Source organism: Pelodiscus sinensis, chromosome 4, assembly GCF_052426305.1.
Source record: "Pelodiscus sinensis isolate ZL-2025 chromosome 4, ASM5242630v1, whole genome shotgun sequence".
NCBI lineage: Eukaryota > Metazoa > Chordata > Testudines > Trionychidae > Pelodiscus > Pelodiscus sinensis.
Window position 1 is genome coordinate 83,473,454 of NC_143055.1, and position 23,876 is coordinate 83,497,329.

The following is a 23,876-nucleotide window of genomic DNA, read 5'->3' on the forward strand; positions in this document are numbered from 1 at the left end:
ACATACAACTCGGAAGGTGCATTTCAGTTATTGATTTGTAGCAACAAGGCAGATCACTCTCCAACAACATGAGAGATGGACAATTATCAAGACAAATAGTAAACAATGTTTTATTTTATTTACAGTGATTTTTGGGGGTGTCAAACCTCTACTTTGAAAATTGCATAATATGGAACCAGGAGGTACTGCAGCCCGTAATAAATGTTAATGGGCCCTGTCTCAAAAGTAATATAAAATGAAGCTACACATGTCACAAAGGCATCTGCATTTTGAAGACACTTAAAAATATCATGCGCCCTCCTCCCCCAGGGCGATTTATTTATCTGATTAATCTGATCTAGTTACTTCCCCTCTCCTTTCAGATTATTATTCTACCTTCAGCATAAGAGCCTCTTTGCCCAGAAAATTTTCAGAACCAGAATAGTAGAGGGTTGATGTAGCATTTAACACTGGATATAAATACAATTTTTAAATGTCAATTTCATCAGCACCAGAGCAATGTAAATACTTTTAAACTTTGCTCTAAATGACAGCTAGGTTGGAGTTCCACCATATATCTCACTTAAAATTCTGGTTATCCTGCAATCTCATTGCCATTGTGCTTTACACGTGTAAAACCTGTTTAAAAAAAATTAAACTACCCACCAGCCCTCCCCCCTAAAAAAAACACCTTTAAATTACATTTCTAAAATTCCTATTTGGCAACATTTCATCTTTATAGAGATTAGGCTCTTCATCCCATTGTCAAGCTCTTCCTTGATTAAAAGCAGTCACCAAAGTGGAGAGAAGTGACTAACAAAAAAAATCCATGGATACCATGTACACCTTACGGGCAGTAAATGCAGAGAGCTACAGAAACTGAACATAGTTTTGTGGAATAAGTCCTCTCCTGCCATTTAGAGTTCCTTCAAGCCAACCTGGTTCTCTGGAAAATTGCACTACAAAAGGAAGAAAAAAAGTTTTTATTAGTGTCTACTGTATTTTTAGTACACTTGCAGCTTCAACTTGTATCTCCCTGGAAAATTCCCAGCAAAACATTAAACCTTTTCCACAGAACATAGTGAGTAAAAGAGGAGGTTTCTGAGTAAATAATTTAAATATTAGTGTGTGTCACCTAGGAGCTAAATGCCAGAGACCTGAGTTGTGCATGAGCACCAAATCTGGTGGGTTTGGTGCAGGAAGGTTGGGCATTTTTGATGAGCAGACTTAGAAGATCAGGACACGGAGAAGGAGTTTGAAAGAAATATCTGGGAAGGATACAAGGTAAAAATGCTTGCAGAGAACCACCTCAAGAGGAAGATTAGATCTTGATTCTTATCAGGGACTGCTGAATTGGCAATGTTTGGAAGTTCAGTGGGGAGCAATTAGGGTTCTAGCCAAGCATAGTAGGGGAAATTTTAGAAGTTGAGAACACGGCAAGACCAAAACCTCCTGGGGGTGGGGTGAGTTTGAAGGCTTGGAGCCATGGGGAAAATTTTACTACAAGAGATTCAAGGCATGTGAAATGTGGGAGGGAGACTAGAGACAGGTGACTTAGGCTCCAGGACTTTGATTACAAGGCTATAAAACTGCAGTCTAGACAGTTGGACTGAGGCTAGAGCTCTGGCACCCTACAAGTCAGCCAGGGCTGGCCCACAACATTTTGGCAACTGAGGCGGGGAGCTTAAATGACAACCCCAATCCCCTTGCTTGGGTCAAAACTTTGAAAGGTCTCAATTCTGCCAACTTCCTGTTCTACTCCTCTCATGGTACTCTACCATCTCTGTGCATCTTGAGCAGAGAGAGTATATGTACCAGCAGCAGACACAGTTTTCTACACTCTGGATCCTAGGGGTGCCCCCCCGCACAGTCTGGCACCTGAAGTGGCCGCCTCAGTTCACCTCATAGTAAGGCCAGCCCTGAAGTCAGCAGGATACCAGAGTCCAGGCTCCTCTCCAAGCCTGAACAGTGACACTGAAAGTTTCAAAGTGCACAAGGTCACACAGGCCAGCTGCAGGTGTCTTATTGCCAGGGCTCACCAAACCGCGGCGAGCCGCGCTGTCCGTCAATCTGCGCATGCGCAGATCGCCCAAACCCGGCTCTTCCGGGTTACAATCTACTTGCCACGTATTTGTCAAGCCCTGCTTATTGCAGTGTAGACATGCCAGCAGGCACTTCGGTTCCTTGACTTTCCATAAAATTTAGGCTTTTAAGTCACTTAATGGGGCTTGGGTACTTCTGAAAAATGTGCCATGTGCACTCTTTTTGCTCTGTCCCAAGGTGAATACTATCACCAGGCAATAACAGAATGCCACTGCTCAAGCAAGCAGTGTCAAAATAAAAACTGTAGTTTAGAGAGGACTTAAAAAGGCAGAGAGCAGAAAACTGACTTCAGATTTTAAAATGATACTTTAACAGTTATAGCAGTAATCTGCCAGCATTATTTGCAATGGAAGGTTTTCATTAAAAATTTACCAAAGGAAAAAATGTACATAGAAAAGTACCTTTTAAAATCTCTCCACTTACAGTACTATTAATAATTAGCATGCCTTCCCTCCCTTTGTCACCTACATGCCATGATTATGATGGAGGGGAGCAATCAGACAAAGTGTATACAATTCAAAGGCCCAGTTTAAGAACTCCAAAATAAGGTATTTATATAGTTCAAAGAGTTGAAGTCAATGGGAGCTGAGGACCTCTCCCAGACTGAAGACCTAAAATTGGTGGAGAAAAGAAAATCTTTGGTGAGCTACATGAGATCACTGCATTGGCAGCATTAGGAGTGAATTTTGAAGCCATTTTATGACTGTTTAGATTTCAGTGTGAAATGTTCAATACGATATTTTAGGCTGTATCCCATAGACCTTAACATTTAAAAATTGGATTTCTAAGCCAAAAATCATTTTCACCCCAAGGAAACCAGAAAGGGAACAGCAGGGATGTACCTCGCTTCTGACCCTGTAACAATAGAGTTCTTTGTTTGGGGAGTTTGCATACCATCTATCTCCATTACACCTGGCTCAAGGCAACATTGGTGTGTCATTCTTCTGAAGATAAAATTCACAGAGGTCTTGTGAAAATTAAAAAGGGACAAAGTAGTAAGTAGTAAGATCACCACACTGACATTGATCTGGCTTTATTAACTGTGCCCAGATTAATAGGCCCTAATTATAACCTGCTCTGATGCCCCATTTTTCTCCATGCATCCTTTTCCTGAGTGTACTGTACAAACACATTAACTCTCACCAGTCAGTCACTCTGCAATCATACACACTGTGTCTTTAAGTTCTCTTTAAATGCAAGTTGTTCATATCCAATGTTTCAGGAAAATCTCTGGCTAAAGAGCAGCTCTTTGGTGTCCCCTTTCTGTCATTTCTCCTCAATCAACAAAGATTACAGTCCTTATCACTTCCTCAGATCTGCCTCATTTTAAAAATACCTTGCAGCACTAGGCCTCAAACTGCTACGATTCATTACTAGACCAAGCAACCCAACAGGAAAGATGCTTTGTGTTGGCTGGGGATAAGAAGACACAATATTTGTGGTTTAAAAATACAGAGCAAAGAAATTAAAAAGAATTATGACACGACATTAACCACAGCCCAAAAAGACTGCACTATACTGCCGATCAAAGACTGATTCTCAAAAGCTATCACCTCCTGGGACAGCAGAAATACCAGCTGATAAACCTGCCCGTCAATGGACTGCCTTCTCATTTCCCACTGCAGTATCAGTATTTGTCCTTTTTATCACATAATGGAGGAAAATTTGGGGAGAGGTTCTAAGGTGAAGATCTGTCAGTTGAAGTAAAAAGAAGGGCCACAGGGAAATCTCTAACACACATGCACACACATCCCAAAACAGTGATGGACCGTACAATCTTCCCAGTTTTACCTAGTTAAGCCAAATGGCCAGGGATACCTCTAATTGCAAAAACCTATTAGGTCCATGATTTGGGTCCCTAACCTCTCTGGCTGACAGATGCTGTGACTGGATGACGGGATGGATCACTTGATCATTGTCCTGTTCTGTTCATTTTCTTTGAAGCAGTTGACATTGGGGATATCCATTTCAACAGAAATATATGGCTATCCTAGATGTTATTTATTCTACAGTGTCAAAATTGTGTCCCAGCTCTTCCCAAATGGAAAATCTCCAGCTGTATCTGACAACCTTCTAAGATGTGGTTTTGTACTGTCTATATGACAATTGCTTCCAATAACCCTGCCAGAGAATGTCTAGCCTGCCACACAGAGTGAGCAGAATGTTGGCCCAGTTTGACATAGAATACAGGGCTGTTGAAAATACCCATATACTAATGATAATACTTAGCACATTTTGCTAGCAGATTTCCAGCAAGGGATAAAAAAACAATTTATAAAAATTAATAAATGCAGCTTCAGTATCCCTGCTCCACAACCTGAGGCCTCCACAGGTGCACAGAACATGCAATGCCCATGTGTGGACTCCCTAGATCTTCCCTCCTCTCCCCGTTCCCCCAAACTGTATTGGTTCTGCTATGTCTGGAGATACCCCTGGAGGAGGGTGGGTAGGGATTTGTCCTGTAGTGGGTAGGATTTGGGTGCAAGATCATACAGTGACAGAGCCATGAATGGAATCCATACCAGCCCCGAGCCTTAATCCTTAGACCAATTACTGAACACCAACAGGTACTGTGTTAAAGTACAAGTTGGGTAGGAAACAACTGTGTAATTTATATTTTTAGTCTGTGTACATTAAACGAAAATGCAATTCTGATAAGACAGGACTCAGTAAAGCAGAAGTAACTGCAGATACTCCTGACAATTTAATTGTTCTGAAGTCCTTCTCTGCAGAATTAAATGGGAAGTGAGGAGTCCATAATCAAAATGATTAATCCATTCTTTATGGACTGTCACAATTCTCTCCTAAACAGTTTTCTGCCCAGAGTGAATTAATACTACCCTCACTGTAAACACACACACACACTACTTCATGGGATCTCACTGTAATCTCTCCCTCCCCCCCCACACCCGCCCGCCTCCTTCATGGGATATCCAGGCTACAGCTACACAGGGTTCGAAAATTTTCAGAAGCAGAAAAGCAAATTGTTCATTGGAGTCTGATCCACTCATCCTGGGGAATTCAAGAGGAAGAGGAAAAGCTATTATTGAATCTAGGACCAGGCACATGTCCATGACAATATAAGTGCTGGAAAAGCACTATTAGCTTAATCACAGAGAGGCTAACAGCAAAAGCAGAAAAAAGGAAGGGGAAAGAAGAACAGAAGAGAGAAATGCAGGAAGCCTGAAAAAACAGCAAAAAAAGTGACAGAGCTGGAGGGTGGGGAGAAGAGACAGATAGAACCCTAATGGATGCAACACCTTTTGTCAGACACTAATTTAACAGTTACTTTAATGGTTGATATTAGCTGTAAGTCAACTTGATTGATGCATTGTCATTTTGATAGTTAAGGTTATTGGTAGAGCAGCAGAATTGATGCATTATTACTTTAATTCTTCATTTGGGGGCTTATTAGGCCACATGGGAATTTAAATTGAGTAAGTGAAGAGCATGAATTGGTTCATTGGAGTTTGATTTCTGTATAAATGCACCAGAGGGTAGATACTATAATAAGTGAAGAGACAGGTGCCTTTCTGAAGGAGTCTCAAAAGAATGGCTGAAAATTAGGAGGTGGCTTTTAAAAATGTAAAGAACATTGATACCTTTTCCTTTCTGACAAAGCTTGTTTATGCTGCGTCCAAGTGAAAATCGTTATGGAACACTGTATCATCATGATATGTCTAGTTACCATCTTGACCATGTTACTTCTATGACATTTCTATTTTCCTGTCTTATTTTTAGATGATAAATTTGGCCTTCTTTTTTGCTTGCCTGCCTCTAGGACATTGAGTGATACCAAACCAAAATAAATAAAAAGCAGTGACTTCATTGGTGAGGCTGTAATTAGCTTTCACTATAAACTTATTTTTACTTCCCACCCCAGTCATGAATTTCTGAATGGTCCAACTTTTAGGAAGGATATTGTCTAAAAGTAGCATGACAGCTAAAAGCACTGCCCACATATTCAAGGGCAGAATTTGACCTTAGGTGAGAAGGATTTCACCCCAAAATTATTATCCTTGTGCAAAGCAGGAGAGCAGTGCTGGTCCAGGGGGAGCGGACATCCTGCTGGATAAACTGTACTGCTGCTCTGAAAAAGCAGCAACATAATTCCCAGATCGTGACTATCCCCATGGGCATAAAGTACCAGCTGGCAGGAGGGCCAGGCCATGAAACACCATGTCCTATTGGATGCACCAGGAAATAAGACAACTGGGTCTCACTCCTAGGATCCTTCCTTTTTACTATGAAAGAAGCTTGATCTCTGGCCATGTTAGTGCACAAGAGAGGGGAGGGTCAAAGCTCCCAACCTGCCCTTCTCCCCAGCTCGATGAGTGTGCAACATAGCGCAGGATTAAGGTCTTAGCATCTTGTGTTAAAAAGCCCACCTTGTACACCTTTGCTTCCAAAACCCAGATTTTTCCGGTACGTGGATCTCTCTCTACTAAAGATCCCTCCTAGCCATGCTAAAAAAAAAGGTAAATTAAAATAACTTGCATTAAGAGACTTTGAAGAGAACAATCATTTAGCTAATTTCTTTGTAAAAGGTCTCCCACCTAACTTGATGCAGACGTGATCTGCCTGCAAGGCAGCTCTGTGACAGGAAGCACGTCCACCCAGCACATTCCTTTACTGTGAGTATTGGAGGGAGGGAGAGAGAATGTGACTGGGGGGCCCAGGTCTCCACATCTCTTGTAACATACAGAACTGAAACCTGGAACATACTTGTTTGGGAGAATGTCTCTGCACAGCCAAACAAAAGTTTGTGCTATATGATATTTCTGCTTTAAATTAAGTTTGTTTTTTCTGGGGGGTTTCTTTTTGTTCAGTGAAAAAGATATTTTGCTGAGCTCCAGTTATTCTAGCCTGCTAAAAAGCTCAGAAGGAACATTCTGGTGAGGCTGCATGGGGAGGGAGGTGATGGAAAGATCTTGGTTTCGGAGAAACTTTCCACACACACAGTTTTGGTCCAATACAACAGTTAGTAGGGTGCACTCTGGAGCATAATAGCCGTCTTGAACTACCTTTTAAAAAATGGCTGTGGGGTCATTTTTTAGCTGTTCTTGTCTGTATAATTTTTTCCCTCTTTTTCCTACTGGATCTAAGCTAGGAACTTGGAATCCCCCTACGTAGGGGCATACATACAGAGATTCTCTTCCTTGGTGTTTGCGTATAGGTCTAAGCACATATCAGTCAGTATATTTAGCTGAGCACAATTAAATCCTTCTTTCTACTAGGACAGTGTGTCACACTTTCAGGGAAACTGCACATGTGGACCACTCCAGAAGCAGTCATATCTCTGAGGTCTCCAATCTCCAACCATCAGCTGACTCTGGGGCAGGGACTTGTCCCACTCCTCTCTCACCAGGGGCTTTCAGGCTACACAGCTTCACACTAAGATATCCCCCAGCAAGCCAGTTTACCTAATTGGCAGTGCCTGTGCATTGCTTTCTCTCAAAGGGTTAACAACTGTGCATTGCCAGCAGTTGCAAGATACCACACAGCTCTAAGCAAGCAAATTACTCAAGGTAAGAGCATTACAGAGAAAACACAAAACCAAACAGACTTAAAGATGGGTCACCATCAGTCTTATGGACCCTTATATGCCAAAGTCTTTCTAACCCTTTGGCAAAGATTGGAGGTTCTCCTGGGACAGAAGCTCCTGTCCACTGACTGGATCAGAAAAGCCACTAGGTCATCCTTTTATAGCAGTGCTTTTTTACCTGAAACCCATAGACTATGTCTGAAGGGTCCACAAAAGGCTGGCGTTGCCACAGAACCATGGTTTTCAATCTGTGGTCTCTAGATCCACACTTCCACTCAAAATGAAAACAAACAGATAAAACAGCAGTTTTTCCAACAAATCCCCTTCTTTCTTACTAAGGCTACATCTAGACTACAAGCCACTTTAGAAAGAGAACGTCTAGACAGAGAGCCGCTTTTTCGAAAGAGCGTACCCACACAGTCTGGATGTTCTCTTTCGAAAAAGCCCTGTTTGCATTCAAGAACACCTTTTTTCAAAAGAGCACTTTTGAAAAAAGGCGTTATTCCTTGCAAAACGAGGTTTACCGCGGTCGACAAAACTGCAGCATTCTATCAATTTAATTTTGAAAGAATGCGGAAGCAGTCTAGATGCAGTGGAAGTTTTTTCGAGAAAAACCTGTAGTCTAGACATACCCTTAGTCTTGAGAAAATTCAGCCTGAGCCAGTATAAGCAAACACCCTATAGGGTGGGACTTCTCTGGAGTTATTTAGTTCCAGTGATTCAGCTGAATCACTCTGTAATGGGTTGCACCCACCACTAGCAAGCATCACCCAGGGTGAATTTCTCTTTAGATATTTGAGGTGGGGCTTCACTGACCTGATCAGCCCTCTGGCAAAGTCATACATAGTCTGTGAAATAAACGACGCTTCAGGGGGTAGCCGAGTTAGTCTATAAAGTGCTACAACCATTTCCTAAACCATTTTTAAGTTTATCCTGTACAGTTTAACAAAACATGTAGATGGTATCATGAGCTCTGTCAATCTGTTTTTTTACTTCTCCAGATGTGTATTTCCCCTCTCCCCTATTTATTTTGGCTCTGCACATCCTAAACTCAAAACCCGTCATCTGAAGAAGTGGGCTGTGCCCATGAAAGCTCATGATACCATCTACATGTTTTGTTAGTCTATAAAGTGCTACCAGACCATGTGAAATAAAAGTAAGGCCAAGCCTTTTGGGGGCTCAAGTCCAACAGGGTCCTCGTTACAGAAGGGACAGAAAATCCCAAGCATTGTTACAGGCTGAGGACCGACTGGCTAAGTAGCAGCTCTGCAGAAAAGGACCTGGAGATTACAGTGGATGAGAAGCTGGATATGAGTCAACAGTGTGCCCTTGTAGCCAAGAAGGCTAATGACATATTAGGTTGCATTAGGAGGAGCATTGCCAGCAGATCCAGAGAAATGATTATTCCCCTTTATTCAGCTCTGGTGAGACCACATCTGGAGTATTGTGTCCAGTTCCAGGCCCCTCACTATAGAAAAGATGTGGACACACTGGAGAGGGTCCAGCAGAGGGCGACCAAAATGATTAGGGGGCTGGAGCGCATGACCTATGAGGAGAGACTAAGGAATTTGGTTTGTTTAGTCTGCAGAAGAAAAGAGAGAGTGGGGATTTGATAGCAGTCTTCAACTTGCTGAAGGGAGGTTCCAGAGAAGATGGAGAAAGGCTGTTCTCAGTAGTGATGGATGGCAGAACAAGGCGCAATGGTCTCAAGTTACAGTGGGGGAGGTCTAGGTTGGATATTAGGATAAACTATTTCACTAGGAGGGTGGTGAAGCACTGGAATGGGTTACCTAGGGAGGTGGTGGAATCTCCATACCTACAGGTTTTAAGTCTCGGTTTGACAAAGCCCTGGCTGGGTTGATTTAGTTGGGATTGGTCCGGCAGGGGGCTGGACTCAATGACCTCCTGAGGTCTCTTTTCCAGCCCTTGGATTGATGACCTCTCTGTTTGTCTCTGCCCCAAAACAGAACAGTGCCCCAGGTCTCCTTCCCTGGAGGAAATGTCTTTCCCCTCACAGGGCCTTTCTGACCCCAGCTCTTCAGCTGGGCCATTAAAGGGTTTAGTTCCTCCTCCTGGGGTGCCTCAATGTCCAGGCCACTTCCCTCAGAGACTAATCTGGAATTGGAGGACCCACAGACTACCCCAGGTCACAATCTGTAAAGAGCATCTTGTACTATATTGCATAGGCTCTAAAATTCCCTGGGCCACTTTCCCACAGTCCCGTGGCATCTCTACCCATACCTCAGTGCTTTGTCCAAAAGGAGTCCCAACAACCCACTCTGGGCTCCTACTCCCTCTCTCCTGCTTCTGGCAGCACTGTCCTGTCCAGGGTTCTCTAGCTGCAGTCAGCCAGCCAGCCAAACACCATCCACACTCCTACAGCTCCAGCAAAGAAACTGCAGCTCTTTTTCTACTAACCTGCTGGACCCTGATTGGCTGCTTCCCACAGAGTTGTTCTAGGCTACTTGGAGAACCTCTCTATTGCCCTTTTCTGGAGCAGAATGTAGCAGAGCAAAAAGGCCTATAGCAGGTAGCCTTAGGGCCTAGTCCATCCCATCACACTCCCCAAATGCTGTTTAGTTCCTTCAGGAGCTGCGGTAACCTTTCCCTCATGCAGAAGAACACAGCCAGACATAAAATTAATTAACTTAATGCTTCCGAAAGATTACAGAATCAGAGAAATGTAGGGCTGCAAAAGACTTTGAGAAGTCATCAAGTTCAGCCCCTGTGCTGAGGCAGGACCTAGTAAAATATTGGTTAGTACTGGATGCTGGACTGACCCCTGTGTGATCACACTAGAAACACCATCCTAATTTGCAGCAGAGTTTCAGTATCTGTCACACAGTGCATATCAAATTTCTGACACTAGTATCAAGTTGAACAGCTGGGAATAAATTAAGAGGAAGCAGGTATGCTTGCCAAGGGAAGAATTTCCTGGCTTTTCTGGGTCAGTGTGCCCCTTATTTCAGCACACAGATCTCAGCATATTTTACATTTTCAGGAAATGAATTCCCAGATAACATGGGGTCCTTCAAACTGCACAGAACTTGAGTAAGCATTTTGATCAACTTAAGTTTTGGGGAGTTTTCAGCATGCCCATGTCTCGAGTCCTCATAACAGAGGCAGTTGTAGGGTACTCTTTCCATTGGTTTGATATTTCCCAAATAGCAGCACATAGTACATCACATTCATAGGGCAATAACTTCCAAATACTGCATTATTTAAAATCCTTCATAACAGCTCCTGCTTCCACGTCCTCCCATTTTCTGTGTTCTTCTTTGTGATAGAAGCCAAACTGGTTTTTAGGGGTAGATGACATATCCAGCCCCCTCCTAGATCTTGAGGAATTTAACAGCAGCTCCTGCTAGCAGAAGGGCATAACTATAAGAAAAGCTCGTGACAACCCAAATTCCGTAGACCGAAGTAGCTGAGTAGAAGCCAGCTAAATAAGCTAAATTTGGAATACCCTTGGACAAATCAGGGTGGTTGACAAGTATGCCCTAAAAGGAGGATCTCTTTATGGACATCCATATTTACCTATACTTCTGTGTTCACAGACATATCACTTGGCCCCATGTAACACATACTCACTCCCCATATGCATATATTCACCACTCCTTATGTATTCTCCCCTGCCCCCCAACAAAAACACCTTATCCTTTTGGCTAAAATGTTGCATACTTTCTAAATCCTGAGGTAAACTTTTAGGAAAGTTCTATGGAATTATATAAAGCTAAGTGTGTAAAAAGGAAGGTTCACCTACAGAGATGCATTTGGAAGCACAGAAAAGTAAGTGCCTCATCACCTGAGCCTAGAGTATCATCACCATAGTGCTCCAATACTCTCCCAATAAAATTTATAGCAACATGCCAGAATCCATTGGGTCACAATCTATTTGTAGTCAGACACCTTAGTATATCACTGATAGTTATGATTATATTTTGTCTCCCATAGAGGAGGGTTTTCAGTTTGCTTGGTTTTATTGTTTAACATTTGTGTGCACAGTACTTACCATCTTCAAAAACTGCTCCTATTTGAAAAGATAATTCAGAGCTATGTTCTGCCTCACAAGGGTACACTGCTCTGGCTCTTCTGTTGGTAACACTGAAAATGGGGTATAAAATGAAATATACTTATTAGCTCTTTAAGCACCAAATTTCATATGCAAAATTCTGTGTTCCTAATTTGCACATATAGCACAATTACAATGTCATAGCTTGCCATTTCAACTTCTATATCCCCAATCTGTATGTGTAATCATACTTATGTATACACACTTGTGCATCTAATTTTTAAAAACAAGCTACATAGAATACTGCCCAAGGAAATTAGCAATGAAACAAACACTAGGTAAAGGATACTGTACTTAACTTTAAAATAATATTTAGCTATTGAGACCCTTTTCTTCAGGGAACTTCAGTTTCTTGTTTTTAGTGTTCCTCTAAGCAGTCCTGTATTTGAACTGTTCTAATACTTTCTTACCATACAATAGTCTTAAAAGCCATGGAAGTAAAATTTTAAGATACCACTCTAGAGATGTATTGAAGAAGTTTATAATGAAATATCAATGCAATTTTTCTAGGATAACTACAGACCTCTGCAGCTACTATGACCAGAAATCTTAAGAGCTTTTTTGGCTTGCCTTATTTTAAAATGTTTTCCTGAATAGACAATAACTGGGTACTTAACGATGCCTTATTTTGACAAAGCACCCGTGTTATTAATTCATCATTTGTTGAGGCCTGGCAGCAAAAAACTGTACAGAAATATTGGAAGAGACTGTCCCTGCCCGCACTGAACTTGCAGTCAAAAGGACAATACAGCTGTAGCAGTGTAAGAGATGGCCAGAAACGGGATCTATGACAAAGGGGTGCACAGGATTTGTTAGCCTGTCTGATTGCTTCCCTTTGCAAAGTAAGCAGTGCAGCATTCCTTTGTTGTGAGGAGGAGGAGGAGGAGGAGGAGGAGGAAGGATAATGATGGGCTTCACAGAAGAGAAAGGTTTTAAGAAGGAAAATATGAGATGATAGAGGCTAGTGTATCCTAGGTGGAAGGCACAGGGGAAACATGGGAAAAGGCACAGTGATGAGATGGGACAGGGTGAAATGAGTGAGGAGAAAAAAAAAGAAGAAAGTAGAGACATGGACAGTGGAAGAGTTATACAGAATCTTGAAGGCAAGGACGAGAAGCTTGAATTTGATATGGACAGCAAAGGAATATTGCAAGAGTTGTGCTTTCATGAAGGGGACAACTACCTGTAATAATGTCAATTGCCAAGGAAAACAGCAAGATAGATATCATATGAGCAAGAAGAACATGTCCACTTGAGACAGTTTACACTGTTGGCATCGTCCTTCAAGCAGTTATACTACAACCTTAAGCATCACGGTTGGCATCGTCTTTCAAGCAGTTATACTACAACCTTAAGCAATCTTTTAGCAAATGGCTATATTCTTGAATTTCTAATGGCTTCTGTATTACAGAGGTCTTCAACTTTTATTCATTTTGGAGATGTGGGGCACGTTGGAAATCTTAAGACAATCTGCAGAATCCCAAAGTTCGCAGACCACAGGCTGAAAACCAGTGTTCTATAGTACTAACAAACTTTTGCAGATCCCTTAAACATGGTGTGCGGACATCCAGGGATCTGTGGACCACAATAAGACTTACGTTTGCTTTTTCCTTATGGCAATGAGAGTGAGAAGGAAGTAAAGAAAACATCAACAAAATTGAAGTATACATTGTACCTTTCAGCTTGTCTGTCACTCCCTGAGACAGACACGGGGAAGGGGAAAGACGACCGTGTTGGGGTTCTGGTAGCTGAGGTAGGTATTGCAGGAGACTGTGTATTCAGCCATGAGACCATTGATGAACGAATCTGACTGGGGCTAAACGAGAAATTTTTTCAGGACCGCATTAATAACTTGCATACAAATCTGCTGTCAGAAATATTTCATGTTGGACTGTGTGACTACAGGGAGCTCTGAGCTTCTAAACTCAAGATTTATGGGGTCACAGAACTGATTTTCCAGCCACAGTTCTGAATTTCTTGGCTCAAACTATTTGTCCTATGTGCCCTACATTCCAGGATAATGAGACGTCTCTCAAATTGGTGACATACATTATACAAATGCAAACATTCCTAATGTCTTATGTAATATAGGCAGTTACAATGAAAACACATCTTGTAGGCTATTATTTGAGCTGCCACTATGCCTTTACAAATTTTGACAAATCTATTTTTAAGATCTTTTCAGTACTGCACTAAGCCATGTGCGACTGGAGGATTTCAAAAGAAGTTGCAGCTATTACAATGGCGGGCTCGTGATGCTGCTCTCAGCTCTAGTAGTTACATTTGAGCATGGCATGGGCCACCTTGGCAGCTCCACAACTCCTGACAAAGGCCAAGATAAAAAAGCTTCACCCAACTGTGATATGGTAACAATGCTCACTGTGATGCTTCTGGACTAAGATCCAATAGCCATACAATATGGGAAGTTTGCTGAAAATTCAGACCAATCAGCTTATTTGGAAAATGGAAGTGTGTATACTTAGGAGTCATAATGAAGTTTGGCATAGAAAGCCAAAGTATAAAAACCCCCACTCTTTTTTTTTTATAACCTTATTTGCAGAGCACAGACAATGTGCTCATCTGTGAACATAACTGACGAGAAGTCCCAATGACCTTCTTCATGCAGGAATATTGCATATGTGCAAGGCTGGGGGCACATGTGCCAGGCGGGAGAAATAGTCCCTGTCAAGGGTTAAACTTCCACCAAGCATCCTGAAGGACTAACTTGACAATGCTTGCATATGCTAGTCTGGCTTACTTTAAGACCTTTAGATCATGAAAATCAGTATCAAGCTATTGGTGTCTGCAAATCTGGGCTTTAACAATTTTGGGCATGTAAAAGTCCAATAATGTCCAAAAAAAGTCCAATAAGTAACCAGTAATGTAGTCTGTATTTAAAAATTCCAACGTTTAAAAAGTCATACTTATTTTATTTACTTTTAACATTTCCCACTTTAAACTAGTGCCAAGCTGATTTCTGAAACCTGTATTACAGGCATGTCCAAAGTCCGGCCCACGGGCCAATTGCGGCCCGTGTTCCGGTTTAATACGGCCCCACAGGTAATTTGGCAATATCTATCTTTTATGGCCCCCAACGAATCCATACGTATTGAGATGAATACATTGTAAAATCTCAGTTAATGTCAGTTGGTCTAAATCAGTTATAAATATATTTGACACAACATGTATACTTGGTGTTATGTTCCTGTTCATATTTTTTGAACTTAAAAGTTGACAGACAACCTTTATTACCAATAATATGTAATGTACTTTACAATGTTCCTGACATATGTTTCAGCTTCCTGGATTTTTTTTTCATCTGGCCTTCAGATATGAAAGGCAGAGTGGTTTAACACCTGTTTAGATTTGTCATCCATGTGACGAAATGAAAAGTATGCTGTTTGCAATAAACTTTGCATAAAATAGTTAATTTGCATTTAATTTTAATGGTTCAAAGAATGTCAGGCAAAATGGTCGGCCCTCACGCATGTTCACTTCATCAAATCTGGCTCTCTTTGAAAAAAGTTTGGACACCCCTGCTGTATAATGTATAGAAAAAGGAAAGAAATATTCTGGGTTTGTTTTACTCTATTGTCAAAGTATCTCAGCACCCACTTAAGTCACTAAAAGTAGCAACTACAAACAGCTCAAGGATCTTCTACCAAATGAAGTGCCTCCTGGAATTGCAGATCAGATTTGATATCCTGGTTCTCAACCAGTGAATAATGAACACATTCTTTGATGAATATCAAAAAACACAAAGAAAATCCCCTACAAAATGTATTACTTTGTTTCTAATTATTTGACCAGTCATATCTGTGGAAAAAAACCTAGCTCTGTGTGTGTATGTAAGAGAGAGAGAGAGAGAGAGAGAGAGAGAGAGGGGATATGAATGGTTAACTGTCTAACTGGTGAGCATCACACTTACCTGTGTGATGCTTCTCCGGTACGGTTAACTGACAGCCCAGCCAGGCTGGAACAGCAGCGTGCCTGCCACAGGTGGGAGACTGCACCAGCCCGGCCAGACAGGGGGCACACCACCCAGTTGGGCTGGAGCAGCTCCCTGCCCTGCCTGTGGTGTGGTAGGCCTGACCTGCATTGGGCTGGGGATGGTCCAGCCCACCCATTCCTTCCACACCCCCATTCCACTCCGTTTAAATGGGTAGGTGTGTGCGACAGAAGGATGTGTCCAGAGAGGGATAAGGGAAGAAATGAAATGCTCAAATCAATATGTAAGTCTCATGCGATGTGAAGTATTAAGTAAGGTGATCGTAGCATATCAACCAATAAGACTGTACTGCCCTCACCTGAGGCACAGTGTAAAACTGAATACAAATGTAGATATAGACTTTTGCAGCTGAGTGTGAATTTAATATTTCTAAAAACCTTTAGAACTGCAGGCACCTCTGAGCTTTGTATTACTCCATCCCCCACCTTTTGATGTATTCACTTAATATGATTCAGCTGTAGAGAAAGCACTGCAGTACTGCTCTTGAATTCGCCTGTCAGTTTCAGCTTGCTGTTACAGAGCAAGAGTTCATGGTCTATGATGCGGCAATGAAAAACTCTATTTCTGAACATAACATGGTGAAACGATCACTAAAAACAAAAATATGAAGCAGCCACCTGACCCACTTGTATTTTGCTATTTTCCTCTTTTATTATACTTTTTACATACAGAACTGGGAATTTGATTTGATTTTTAAACAGAAGTTTTTACTCAGTACAAAAAAAAATCTCTTTTCAACCACTGTAGCATTTTTTAAAGATACTTATGATATACTTATTTAAATAAAAAGAATTTTAAAGAAAGTTAACAAAAAGCCTTGTTTACCAAGATGATGATAAAAAACATACTAGTATAACCTTATCTCAAATGTAAGGCAATCTGTTGAAGAAAGCCACTCTCCTAAAGGCTAAAATGAATGCAATGTATTTCCTGGGGGGGGAGGAGGGGACCCTGACCTAATCATCTCTCTTTGAGAAGAAATGTTATTGCCTGGTATAGAGAATCTGGGGGGGGATGAGGGAACAGCCTTACTGAAAATAAGCTAAAGATTTCATACTGATATTCAGAAACAAACTCTTCAAAACAAGATTTTATTGGATGTTTATCTGGCTGGTTCCTAAGGTAACAGCTACTGAGGGGCCTCTTATCTTGAGAGCAAGCATCAGAGAGCCTATGAAAAGAATCGACACACTTAACTTTTTAGAAAATAGGTTTGTTTCAAAGAAGGGTTTGGCAATGTTGTGTCTGTCATATCACAATGTATTACTGACAAAATTCTGTCAACACGTTTTTAAAATGGTGCATTACAGTAAGACATATTTCAAAAGGTATTGCCTATTTCTAATTCAATACGCGATCCAATATGCTCCAGCACTAGACAACACACTCCGTGCATATTAAGCTTTCCTGCTGTATAAAAACTCAGACTGTTTGGTTGGGGCGGGAAGAAATACACTGCAGTTTATGCTGTCGGATGGTTGTAGTTTGAGTCAGAGCAGGGGGCAGCATCCCAAGAGCAGGAACTCCCTCCTTTGTTCAAGAAAAAGGCCCAGAATATGTACAGTGTACACATACATCTTCATTTGCACAGAAGGGTATCAGCCAACATTGGAACAGAGGTTTCTTTAAACTTAGATTGTGACATCTCAGTAGAGCAGCTAACACATTAGTGCAATGATCTTTCATGCCAGTCTGGTAAATCTAAAGCATACTTCTACAGCAGCTGTCCTAGGCTAAAACACTTTAAAATTAGAATTTAGTTAGAACAAAATAAAGCATATGTATATCTGCATGCTGCAGTAACCACTGACCAAAGTCAAAGGCTGTTCCTCTTCCAGAAATCAAGAGTAATATTTCCTAGACTGAAAAGACTAAAAGAAGAAAATAGGCTGCAATTCATAGCCCATTATTCTGTATCCCTCCTAACATGAACACAGTTTATCCCATATAATATGACACAGTGATTCTAATGCACTGTTTCTAGCTGTCTAATCCACTTTTTCAGGAAAGAACTGGCTATGGCTTGGACTGTTTTTTGAAGGAAACATGTGAGTTCAGAGGCGAGGTTAGATTGTGCTTGTTTCAATGGAATTGCAGAAATGCTGGGCAGTGCTGCTCACATACAGGCTGAATTAAAACAAGTGCCAAATACTCACAAATACCTCCAAAAATTGAAGTCACAGAGTGGATGACAGTGATGAAACAATAGCAGGCTACAAAAACGAACATGACGAGTGTATATTATTTCAGTATAATTGGATCATGTCTTTTTTTAAACCAGTTTAAATGTGTTCTTCCTCTAAAATAACTTAAAGACCTCAGATAATCACACAGAAGGAATATAACATGGTTCAAGACTGTCATTAAAGTCACCTGCCACCTGTACAGAAATTGCGAATTTGCTTCACTACCCAAAGCTACAGAAAGGAACCACATAAGGTTTCCAGTTAGGTTATGTGACTACAGACATAATGAGGCTGAATACATTTGGTAGTCAGACAAATAGGAGTAACTACGTCCAAGACTTTCTTTGTGTTCAGAACCATTGTTGTTTCCTTCTTCCCTCACCTTCTCACAGCTCCTTTGACACTGGTTTTCTTCTTCAGGATTTCAGCCATCCTGAGATTTACTGCTGCTTTGCTTTTATCGTTAGTTTCCTCACTCACTGTTCACAAACATCCAGCAATGCATTTGGTGATGATTTAGGGAATCAATCTATAGAAAACTTATGAATTCTGGTTTATTTTATTGAGCTCTGTGTACAACTCTAACTCTGATATACTATATAATTGAGAAATCTCTTCTGTTTGTCTGTTCAAGAACTCCTCCTAAACTAGGACAACCAAATTCGGTATACAACTTCCTCTTATCATAACTTAAGGTAAGGGTTTGATTATGCCAGGAAAAAGGCGTGTGCCTAGAATGGGATTGCTTCTCATAAAGCCATACAGAAAAGAGACAGAATCACCAGGCAGGTGAATGCTCCAGTCCCAAGTCTCCCAGTTCCTCCTCACCCTTTAGGGAGAGCAAGAGGGGGGCTGAAGTGTCCCCTCTGCAACCCCAATTCATACAAGGACATTGCTGACTGTTCCCCTTCATCAGGGAGTAAATGAAAGTGCTCAGTTTGCTGCATTCACCACTCTGGCTGAGGAACTTAGGGAGCAGACGAACTTATACCTGCCCCAACCAGGGGACATGCATCCCTCCCTCAACTGTGTCCACTGGAACTGTAGAGGTCATGGGGAGGCGCTTCTCACCTAGCTCCAAGATGATGTGGTGAGAGAGGGCTGGGGTAGTCCTCTCTCCCCTGAGCAGCCTATCTATATACTAATCTCCCTAGCCCAGGGGTGAGCAATAATTTTTTTCTGGGAGGGGGGGGGCGGGCAAACTCTCAGCTCCGATTGTTTCCAATAGGAGCTGAGGATTGGGCTGGGGGCACAGAGATTGCACAAACCCTCCTCCTCTCTGCAAAGCAGAAAGCCTCAGGGACTGTGTTTTAAACTGCGGCAGCTGTGTTCCTGAGAGTCTTACCTAGCAGGGTGGTCTGCGGGCTGGATCCGATAGCTTCGCAGGCTAGAGCCAGGCCCTGGCCCATATTTTGCCTAGTCCTGCCCTATCCCCTCCCCAAAGCAATGATTTAAATGAAGCATGTATATTTAATTTTATTTTTCAAAAACCAGAAAAAGAGTTAGGGACCTGAGCAATGTCAGGAGAATCTTCTAGTTATTTAATAAACTAACCATGAGATGACAAGGGCCATATATTGCACAACCTGTCTATAAGAAAACAAAATGAATTGTTAGCATTCTAGTGACTCTTCTTTGGAAGGGCAATAAGTATATGAAGGAAAGCCTGAGCTGGAAGAATCCAATTAATTTCAGGTGATCTCAGGCAGGAGGAGTTTTAAGCCATGGAATTTCCCCAGAAGAGAGAAAAAAAAAAGTGAAATGTTAGTACAGCTGTGTAAAAATACAGAGATTAGGTGAGTCAGGGAGACAAAGCTGGGGAAGGAGAGAGGAGCAAAATGGGATCGAATTTTAGAGGAATAAGAAAACTTTTTTCCTACCAAACCAGACGGATGGGAAGGAAGCGGGCTGCAGGGAGCATGGGAGATACAATATTCTGGAGGAGCAGTCATGAAACTTCAAAACAGGATTCTTGACCAGAGATGAAACACATGCACAACATGAACAGTATGGTCAAAAGCAGAGATGTTACAACATGTGTAATTGTGTAACTGTGTAACCACTGAAAATGTCAACAGTTACATAGTTACATGCAGGATGGCAGGCAGCTCCCCAGGAGACAGTGCTCACTTGCCAGTGTGCGCTGTTGCCTTTAAAGATGGCTCCCTGTGCATACCTGTTCCCACCTGCCTGATATAGAAACAGCAGCGCAGGATGGCAGTCAGCTCCCCAAGAGTCAAGGTGTGCAGAGGTACAGAGGCAGCAGCACGGAGTGGCAGCCAGCTCCTTGGAAGCAGGACCAGGAGCTGCGTGTAACCGTTTGGATAACCAACAAGCACAACTTATTGGTTACCTGTTTAAGTGGCTACACTCTTAGATCCCTAGTCACATGTAGTACTAGTCACTAGTTCACAAACTTTTTGTGTGCATTTTAGAAGCAGCGCACAGATAATACAGCTTGTGTCTATTGTCATGTGGTACATTGATAATATAATACTGGTTTTAGAATATTTTTATATATAATTTCCCATCATAGTCTTTATATATGAATTTATAGTACTATAGTAAATGAAACAATGAACTCACACTACTGTGGCTCTTTTGGGCAATGCTGACCATCACCTTGGCTCTTGAACCACTGAGATCTGAGTAGCACTGCTGTACGGTGCCTAGGGCCAGAGATCCCTGATGTAGGTGCTACTATAATAGAAATAATTAACAGCAGCTCTCTAGCACACAAAATATTGCAGAGCTCTGTGCTTTTTGTGTTATGTTTTTAAACAATGCATTTAAACATTGCAACTGCATTGCTCGTCGAACTTCAGCTGTGCATGACTGCATATTCCTTTGTTACAAATGATTACTGGATAAAACAAGGTGAAGGGCTGGCTCAGCTTGAAAATCTACACTACACATAAAAAATACTGCGTTATGTCAGATGTTCTTCATCAAAGCAATAAAATATTTTGTTCCACTTCGTGCCTTCTAGTCAAAGATCTTCCAGGGCTATTTCACACAGACACAAAAGCATTCTCATTTTAGGCATGAGGAAAAGTGAGGTACTGAATGATTAAATGACAAAAGTCACACCCCAAAGTGTTTCAGAACCAGGAATATTAAATAGATCCAATTATCATTTCTATGGCTCAAGTTATAAGATATTTCCCTTCCAGTTTCAGAGAGGAGACAACACATCAATATGACAATTCCCTTTTTGCATGGAGTTATATTAGTTCTAACTTTAAAAAGTGCAAACTTAAAAGTATGCTAAAAAGTGCAATGTGTACAATGCAGATGAAAGATCCCTCCCCCAGTCTAAAAGGAGGAATGACTAAACCCAGATCTCAAATAATTTGGAGGGACATCTAGTATGAAAAGAGGGACAAGAATGAAGTCATAGAGGCAATGCAGGGAACTGGAGGGGGACACTGTGCAGAGATCACGGGACAACAGCCACTGCTCCTCAAAAGCATCTAGGGAGTCAGCAAATGAGGTCCAGGGGAGCTCTGCCTGAATGTGTCATAGAAAGAAGGAGCAGAAGTGGGCCCCACAGTCACAGAGCATCTCCCCAGCCAGCATCCTCCTCCTGATTTTGTAGAGAGCCACTTTGGAGCATACTATGATGCAATGTCCTCCTAGGAAACAAAGCCAATTTTTGTTTTTGAGCAATTAAGTTACCCATCACCTTATTCACTGTACAGATAATAGCTCTATGGTGATTGATTTCCAACAACTACTATCCACAAGTCATAAACATCGGCAGAAACTTGAGAAACCAGATTCTCCTGAATTCCATCTGCCCTAGGCTCAGAATGGTATTTACAAGAGCTGGGCAGAGAGCAATAATTCCATTTTATGGGAGATTTAGAAATATGATTTAGAACAAAACTCTAAAACATTGAAATGCTCCACAAGAGAGAATTACTTCTCTCCACCTAACTCTACTGGGAACCCTGGCTCTAGGACTATCCACTGGGTAGGCTGGGCCAGGACCTGGGATATTAGAGAGCCCACCCAAGACTGCTGAGGAACCAGCTGGGCAAGCTGACAGGAAGTCAGGTAGGTTTAAATCTGCCTGAGAGACATGGTTCTATTAGAAACCTGACTGGTTTCCAGGATACTTTCATTAAAATTGATGTGACACAGTGGAATGTTTCAATGTAGATGCTTTGGTCAGTTCTGACAAAAAATGCCAGCTCTAGTATTGACACACAAGCGCTGTTAGAAGTTCTACACATTAGAAGCTCTACACACACCACTTTTTGTCTCTGTGCTTCCAGGAATCGGATTCTTCAACTGCTGTGCAAAGTTTAAGATAAACGGGCATTTTTTCACTTCTTTAGACACTTTTTCAGGTTAGGTTTATGGAGGCACCCAGTGGTTTGAAACAAAATAATGGTAATGTATTATGCATAAGATAAACAGGCATTTCAGGCATCAGTCTAAAACCCTTCTCCTCAAACTGCGACCCATTAGCAGAACTACCCTTCAGTTGCTACTAAAGCCTAAAGCTAAGTTTCCTTGCACACACTCTTCTGGGGTGGTTGTGGCTGGCAGATCAATGCAGTGATAAATCCACCAGCAACTCCACTGTCCTTCCCCCAGTCCACAGCCTTCCCTGAAGTCCCAAGCAGAAGAGTGTGCTACTTAAGGGCGGGGGGGAGGAGTGAGAGAGAGAGAGAGAGAGAGAGAGAGAGAGAGAGAGAGAGAGCGCGCGCGCCAGGCCACTCAAAATGTCACTAAGGAAAATATCTTTAAAAAATTCTTTCCTCAGACTTACTTCATTCACCTTTTTGCCTTTCAAGGTCAGAGATTTTTTTTATGACATTTTACATTTTGTACAAATAGTAAACTGGGGAATTCACTCAGTTTGATTTATGATAAAAAATGTCAGACTCCTTATGTTTTAGGCATGGCCATATTGTGAATTGAGCCCCAGTGTACTAGAAGTTGCAATGTCACTTTTTGTTCAACTAGAATCAAGCTCACTAACTGCTACAGAGACTATTCAAAGTGACAAACTGCAAATTAATTGAAAATACAGGCATTTTTATGTGTTAATGTATTATATAGATCTAAGTCAGACCTTGAATAACAAGGGCTATTAATTTTAACAGGCGCTATATGTATCCAAGGACAGAATTTGATCCTATGTCTTGATGATAACATCCTACAATATGTAGACACTTCTTCAGGTTAGGTTTATGGAGGCACCCAGTGGTTTGAAATAAAATAATGGTAATGTATTATGCATAGAATACTTTACAAATGTAGTGCTCAAATAAATCATCATAAATCATCAAACTGCTAATAGTAAAACACTTTGACTTTCTGCAGGAGAAAGCTAAAATATAACCTAGCACAGTGATTCTCAATCAGGGGTATGTACACCCCTGGAGGTACACAGAAGTATTCCAAGGGGCACATCAAATCATCTAGATATTTGCCTAGTTTTACAACAGCCTATAAAACAAACTACAATTTCATATTAACAATGACTTGTTTATACCGCTTTATATACTATACACTGAAACATAAGCGTAATATTTATATTCCAATCAACTTATTTTATAATTATATGACAAGAAGGCAAAAGTAAGCAATTTTTCAGTAATAGTGTGCTGAGATACTTTTATATTTTTACGTCTGATATTGTAAGCAAGTAGCTTTTAGGTGAAATGAAACTTGGCCTGTATGTGACAATCAGACTCCTGAAAGGGGTACAGCAATATGGAAAGGCTGAGAGGTACTGATTTAGCAGATATAACTGTTGGATGCAGAACTGTACTTTGAGAGCCATTTTGAAACATGTGACAGGTCAGTTTTGTACTGACTTACTCCTTTGCTTCCCATGGTTACAGCAATGGAAACCAAATATATTCACTTCAAAAAGGTACTCAATTGCATCCAAACTAGGTAGGGACAGGGAACACATTTTTATGCATGTTTGTGCCAGTGCAATAGTCTTCTCTTTCAAAGCCA

The 23,876-nt window shown here is 41.4% G+C and overlaps 1 protein-coding gene across 5 annotated transcripts in view; it reads right to left on the bottom strand.

Annotated features, from left to right (window-relative positions):
• ARHGAP10 (Rho GTPase activating protein 10) overlaps positions 1 to 23,876 on the bottom strand; it is a 275,716-nt gene that overhangs the window by 38,631 nt on the left and 213,209 nt on the right. For 3 of the 5 annotated variants that reach the window (XM_075930008.2, XM_075930007.2, XM_075930010.2), the window contains 4 exons: positions 13,375 to 13,515; positions 11,640 to 11,731; positions 6,471 to 6,548; positions 84 to 938 (listed from right to left, as the gene is read on the bottom strand). In XM_075930008.2, the coding sequence (XP_075786123.2) occupies positions 850 to 938; positions 6,471 to 6,548; positions 11,640 to 11,731; positions 13,375 to 13,515 (400 nt within the window). In that variant the 3' untranslated portion in view covers positions 84 to 849. Of the gene's footprint in view, positions 1 to 83; positions 939 to 6,470; positions 6,549 to 11,639; positions 11,732 to 13,374; positions 13,516 to 23,876 lie in introns of those variants that run through there. The other 2 variants (XM_075930009.2, XM_075930012.2) reach the window with 2 other exon arrangements.